The 7088-nt window shown below is 42.4% G+C and overlaps 1 protein-coding gene across 1 annotated transcript in view; it reads left to right on the forward strand.

Moving 5' to 3' along the window:
• CAPN9 (calpain 9) overlaps positions 1–4231 on the forward strand; it is a 96779-nt gene extending 92548 nt beyond the window's left edge. The window contains exon 20 of the mRNA XM_075267773.1: positions 4041–4231. Coding sequence (XP_075123874.1) covers positions 4041–4067 — 27 coding nt within the window. The 3' untranslated portion in view covers positions 4068–4231. The remainder of the gene's footprint in view (positions 1–4040) is intronic.
• The last annotated feature ends 2857 nt before the right edge of the window (positions 4232–7088 follow it).

Here is a 7088-nt window from a genome sequence, read left to right on the forward strand (position 1 = left end):
TTCTAGTGCACCCTCGGCTCTGCTACATCAGATTGCTACATCTGATGTAGCAGTGCCGAGTGTGCATCAGATGTGTAGTTGAGCAAAACTGACTCAGCACTGCTAAGTCTGCATTCGCATAGGAATGCATTGGCCAGCCTTCGGCCAATCAGCGCTGGCTCTGCCGGAGGAGGCGGAGTCTAAGGTCGGACCTGAATGGAGACTGGTGTGGAGCTATCTTAGACTCCGCCTCCTCCAGCAGAGCCAGCGCTGATTGGCCGAATTCCGTACTCTGGCCAATCAGCACTGGCTAATGCATTGTATTGGCGTGATGAAGCAGTGCTGAATGTGTGTGCTTAGCACACACATTCAGCTCTACTTCATCGGGCTAATAGAATGCATTGGCCAATCAGCGCTGGCCAATGCATTCTATTAGCGTGAACTGAGTTTGCACAGGGGTTCTAGTGCACCCTCGGCTCTGCTACATCAGATTGCTACATCTGATGTAGCAGTGCCGAGTGTGCATCAGATGTGTAGTTGAGCAAAACTGACTCAGCACTGCTAAGTCTGCATTCGCATAGGAATGCATTGGCCAGCCTTCGGCCAATCAGCGCTGGCTCTGCCGGAGGAGGCGGAGTCTAAGGTCGGACCTGAATGGAGACTGGTGTGGAGCTATCTTAGACTCCGCCTCCTCCAGCAGAGCCAGCGCTGATTGGTCGAGTTCCGTACTCTGGCCAATCAGCGCTGGCCAATGCATTCTATTAGCCCGATGAAGCAGAGTGTGCACAAGGGTTCAAGCGCACCCTCGGCTCTGATGTAGCAGAGCTGAGGGTGCACAAGGGTTCAAGTGCACCCTCGGCTCTCCTACATCAGAGCCGAGGGTGCGCTTGAACCCTTGTGCAGCCTCAGCTCTGCTACATCAGAGCCGAGGGTGCGCTTGAACCCTTGTGCACACTCTGCTTCATCAAGCTAATAGAATGCATTGGCCAGCGCTGATTGGCCAATGTATTCTATTAGCCTGATGAAGTAGAGCTGAATGTGTGTGCTAAGCACACACATTCATCTCTACTTCATCGGGCTAATAGAATGCATTGGCCAGCGCTGATTGGCCAGAGTACGGAACTCGACCAATCAGCGCTGGCTCTGCTGGAGGAGGCGGAGTCTAAGATCGCTCCACACCAGTCTCCATTCAGGTCCGACCTTAGACTCCGCCTCCTCCAGCAGAGCCAGCGCTGATTGGCCGAATTCCGTACTCTGGCCAATCAGCACTGGCTAATGCATTGTATTGGCGTGATGAAGCAGTGCTGAATGTGTGTGCTTAGCACACACATTCAGCTCTACTTCATCGGGCTAATAGAATGCATTGGCCAATCAGCGCTGGCCAATGCATTCTATTAGCGTGAACTGAGTTTGCACAGGGGTTCTAGTGCACCCTCGGCTCTGCTACATCAGATTGCTACATCTGATGTAGCAGTGCCGAGTGTGCATCAGATGTGTAGTTGAGCAAAACTGACTCAGCACTGCTAAGTCTGCATTCGCATAGGAATGCATTGGCCAGCCTTCGGCCAATCAGCGCTGGCTCTGCCGGAGGAGGCGGAGTCTAAGGTCGGACCTGAATGGAGACTGGTGTGGAGCGATCTTAGACTCCGCCTCCTCCAGCAGAGCCAGCGCTGATTGGCCGAATTCCGTACTCTGGCCAATCAGCACTGGCTAATGCATTGTATTGGCGTGATGAAGCAGTGCTGAATGTGTGTGCTTAGCACACACATTCAGCTCTACTTCATCGGGCTAATAGAATGCATTGGCCAATCAGCGCTGGCCAATGCATTCTATTAGCGTGAACTGAGTTTGCACAGGGGTTCTAGTGCACCCTCGGCTCTGCTACATCAGATTGCTACATCTGATGTAGCAGTGCCGAGTGTGCATCAGATGTGTAGTTGAGCAAAACTGACTCAGCACTGCTAAGTCTGCATTCGCATAGGAATGCATTGGCCAGCCTTCGGCCAATCAGCGCTGGCTCTGCCGGAGGAGGCGGAGTCTAAGGTCGGACCTGAATGGAGACTGGTGTGGAGCTATCTTAGACTCCGCCTCCTCCAGCAGAGCCAGCGCTGATTGGTCGAGTTCCGTACTCTGGCCAATCAGCACTGGCCAATGCATTTCTATGGGGAAAAGTTAGCTTGCGAAAATCGCAAACTGACAGGGATTTCCATGAAATAAAGTGACTTTTATGCCCCCAGACATGCTTCCCCTGCTGTCCCAGTGTCATTCCAGGGTGTTGGTATCATTTCCTGGGGTGTCATAGTGGACTTGGTGACCCTCCAGACACGAATTTGGGTTTCCCCCTTAACGAGTTTATGTTCCCCATAGACTATAATGGGGTTCGAAACCCATTCGAACACTCGAACAGTGAGTGGCTGTTCGAATCGAATTTCGAACCTCGAACATTTTAGTGTTCGCTCATCTCTAATTAATAATATTCTATAGTGAATATAACAGAATTCTGCTATTCCATATATTTGTATTGTTATTGCCTGAATTTATATTATAGGATTCAGCAAAAAACACCTTATGCTATCTGTTCTACGTGTCTATTCTGTTTGTGTCTTTGGCTTTATCCATCTGCCCTGCTGTATATTATTGAATTTTAAGTGGCATTTATTTGCCAAAATATTTAATAAATATTTAAAACTTTTTTAATTAATTGGATTGAGTGTTGGCTTGAGCTTTTTCCGTGATGTTATGGATAATGTTTTTCATGGCCATTTTTTGTGTTATTTGGGGTGCTTCTATGTGAAATGTTCTCAGGATATGCCATAAATGTCTGATAGATGCAGGCACCATGGAACTCCTGTAGAATAGAAGAGAGTGAAGTGTATGGGGAGGTGACATATTGCAGTAGGTCGTCTCTGAAGAGGGAGAGTTTAAGCTTGACGTAATCACACATTAGATCTTTGATGGAACTATTTGTGCGATTAGCGTATGCGAGGGGATCCATTGCTAATATGTAAAGGATAGGGGATAAAGGGCAACCCTGATGAGTCCCTTACGAGAAGTAAAAGGGGCAAGAGAACATGCCATTTACTTGGATGCTTGCGGTAGGATGATTATATAGGGCCATAATGCACTGCATGTGAGAACCCAGACCAGAAACATCAAGTGTACTCTCTCAAATGGTTCATCCATGTCTACTGACAGCAGGCAGAGGTGGGCACCTGAAGCCTGGGCCCTCACTATCTTGGAGATCATTTTATGGAATTGTCTCGAGCTTTGTGACCTGGGATGGCTATCAGTTTTATATATAGTTTGAGTTCAAAGTTGAGGATCAAGATGGGTCTACAGTCACTGCAGTCACAGTGGTGTAGTGCCTAGGAGGGAAAGGGGATCCTCTGAAGATTGACAAAAGGATTGGACAAGGGGAGGGAGAAGCAGGTCTCCCAGGCTCTTGTAGAATCGAGTGGTCTTGTAGAACCCAGGCTCTTCCCTGATTTTAAGGCTTCTATACAGCAGGATAGTTTATTATCGGAGAAGTTACCATCAGTGTTTTCGATTGGGACAGGGCGCAGGACGAATTCCCTTAGGTTACTTTCTATGTCAGGATTAAGATGGAATGGATTTATTAGAGGCCTGTTTAAAGTCCAGGAGTGCAACAAGTCCTTCAGTTTGGATGACCTTTCTTTTTTGAGTCTCGCTCCATGCAATACAAAGACTCCCCTTACCAGACACTTCAGGAGCATGGGAGGTATCAGAGGTGTGATGTTGGAGATGGTTGAACGTACCTCGACCTCGACCACATAGGGTCATCTAGGAGCTTGTTGTTCAATCTCCAGAAGCAGCAGCCATGTACAAACGATCTAATCTGTGGTAACTGTTGAGTGCCATGACAGGTACAGTCTCAGAAGGACAAATGTAAAATGTGTAAAAAAGTATAGGACTTTTTAGTCAAATATGAGTTTACCAATTGCTGAGTAAGACATGGATGACCTATTTATTTATTTATTCATTTTATTTATTTACATAACTTTCAGAAAAGACTAAGTAACTTTCTTTTGTTTTTATTTTAGTTTATCTCTCTCGCAATGAACATCTAAAGGAAGATACCAAGTGGCATTTTGGAATAAATTTCTGAGTGTTTTTGCCTTATGATGATGAAGATATTTTGGCATTTTTCTCAAATTGTGTTGATCATACAGGTTTTAAGGTTTTTGAGAACTTGACAATTAACTTTCCATGTAACAATAAAAAGTTTAAATCAGTGTCTGAGTATTCATTTCTTAAGTTTTTTTCACAATTCAAATTTTCATTGCAGTTTTATTATAATACAGCAAGGTCTGAAACAGACCAATAGTGCAAAAAAAAAAAAAAAAAATACAAACAAAACAAAGCAGGCCAGAGTCACCAGGGGAGACCCCCTTTTTTTTGTTATGTTAAAGTCACATATATAAATCTAAGACAATCTGTAATTCATAGAATATTTGTGTGTGGATTGATCATAAACAAGAATTGATAGTGTAATCAGTCACACACACAATAGCTAAAACCATACAGCATCACTATTTCATGCAGATTCTTGTATAACCCCTTATGAACACATCCTAATAAGAGACAAAACTGTAAGAGACAAAATAGTAAGAACAATACTGACGTCACTTTATATGGCAGTAACTGACATTTCATTTTATACAATTTAATTTCAGATTTTTTTTTTATACATTGTACTTCATGTTCAATATTCTTGCATTTATTTTGCCATTTATAATAATTTTGCCATTGCCTTTTTGTGTTATACATTTTGCACGATTTACCGTGCGACTTAATTAATCTAATACATTTATTACCTGGATTGATACAAATCACACTGATACCAAATTTGTATGGTTATTTGCAAAGTAAATAACTTTATTATTTTTTGTTAACACAATTGTGCGATGGCTCATTTTTTGCCTGATGTTTTTATTGATGCCATTTTGAGGAACATAACCCTTTCTAATCTATTTCTAAAACATTTTATTGACAACAGACAAAATATGGCAATTTTTCATGCTGTTCAGTGCGTAGGTAAAATAACATCACATTTGTATTGCAATATGAGTGCTATGTTTTTATTTTTTTTTATTATTAAACATTTTGGGAAGGGGATTAATGTGTTTGTTTTTTTTTCAAAAACAAATAATTTCACTTTAACAATATAGAGATCGCACTCTTCAACTTGCGATTTTCTCCTAGCTTTTACATACTGTAGTTAGTGCAATGCATTGTACTACCTATCTTTTCCTTGGGCACTTATACGAAATCATTTTTACCAGTTGTAATGTGTTTTGTTTTTTTTTATGCTATGTGGTCTATCAAAATACAGAAAAATTGAAAATGGCAAAAATATGTGTGATGACTTACAGTAGATAAAACTGAACTTTTATTTATCAATATTAAAACTTCATATCTGAATCTACGTGATACAAAAACACTAGCCCCCACCACTCTCCCAAATTACCTGTATGCAATGGGTTAATGGACTGTATTGACAAAGGTCCGTTACTATTAAGGGCCCATGCACGCTCTCATTTTTGCATAATACACGTGTAAAGGATACACATGTAAAAATCAGACTCCCATTGACTTCAATGACATTTTTTACACATGTAAAAAATGCGCAAAAACGCATGTTTACACACTTCCCCTGACGAAGGCAAGAGCGCTGAAACGCGCGTCGGGTGACCCGCTCACCACAGGTCCCAGGCACTAGCCTAGCCCTACACATGGGTAAGCACATTTGGTTTTGATATTACATATTGAACTGGTTTCTTTAGGCATGTCATACACTTGTTTATTTGTTTGTATACTGGTTCACTGATTTTGAGCGACCGTCCACAACTATCAAACCTAGGTGCAGTTCTATGAGATACGGAGACACTGATACTGAGACACAGTTGTTGTTTCCAGCTAGATATGAGGTTGTGCTTTACTACTGACTGGTGGCTACAATAGTATTTGCTGATATACCTATATGTACAGACACTCTTTATTACATCCTCATGTAATTATTAAACCTAGGTGCAGGGTTTTTTTGAGATATTGAGACACTGATACTGAGATACAGTTGTTGTTTCCAGCTAGGTATGAGGTTGTGCTTTACTACTGACTGGTGGCTACAATAGCGTTTACTGATATACTTATATGTGCAAACACTCTTTATTACATCTTCATGCTTATTATATTTCATCCTTATACTAATGTGCTTTCTTGGAGTGTATTCATAAACACCATGTGATTCGGCAATATAATGTCTTCATAAAGGGACAATGAAACTGTGGCTAAGCAGATCCTTTGTGGGAATTGTTTCCTGTATTGTGTGTGTTTTCTTGTTACAATTGTATCAATATATTAATAAATATTTTTATATTTTTCCGTATTGCTGAGTGTACAGTCTACCTTGTTTTTGTTTTTTTCTGGTGTTATATATTTTTGAGGTAGAGACACGCAAATTAAGGGGTATAGATAGCCACAAGAGGACCTTTAATTTTTTCCGTCCCATGACATGTTCCTCTGTGTACAGCGCAGTGCTATGTTTTTGTTCTCTAAAGCACTGATTGGTAGAAGCCTGCCAGGTGACAGGTGCTTGACCGATCAGCAAACGGGAAGCTCTGACTGTATATTGGTTGAAGGGGCCTCAAAAGTGCATCTGCGATAGAAAATACACCACTATTTTAAATGTCACAGTATAGGTGGGGGTCCTATTACAGGTTTTTCATTGGGACACATTGGGTCCCTCCATTTTAATGTCCCCTCTTCATCTCCCCCAGATTAATGCACCCCATCCATCTGCCCCCAGTTTAATGTTCCGCCTTCCTCTGCTCCAAGATTAATGTCCTCCCTTCATCTGCCCCAGTTTAATATCACCCCTTCATTTGCCTCCAGTTTAATGTCCTCTATTCATCTGCCATCAGTTTAATGCCCCCCTCCATTTGCCCCCACAATTTAACACTGAAAGCTGTTCTCTCGGAGTATTCAGGGAGCTGCAGGCACAACGTGAGTGATGTCAACACATCACACCTACAGCTCCCGTGACTGGAGAACACAAGGATGTGCTTCACACACGATGGTGAAGTCTGCAG

This window comes from Leptodactylus fuscus, chromosome 3 (genome assembly GCF_031893055.1).
Source record: "Leptodactylus fuscus isolate aLepFus1 chromosome 3, aLepFus1.hap2, whole genome shotgun sequence".
NCBI lineage: Eukaryota > Metazoa > Chordata > Amphibia > Anura > Leptodactylidae > Leptodactylus > Leptodactylus fuscus.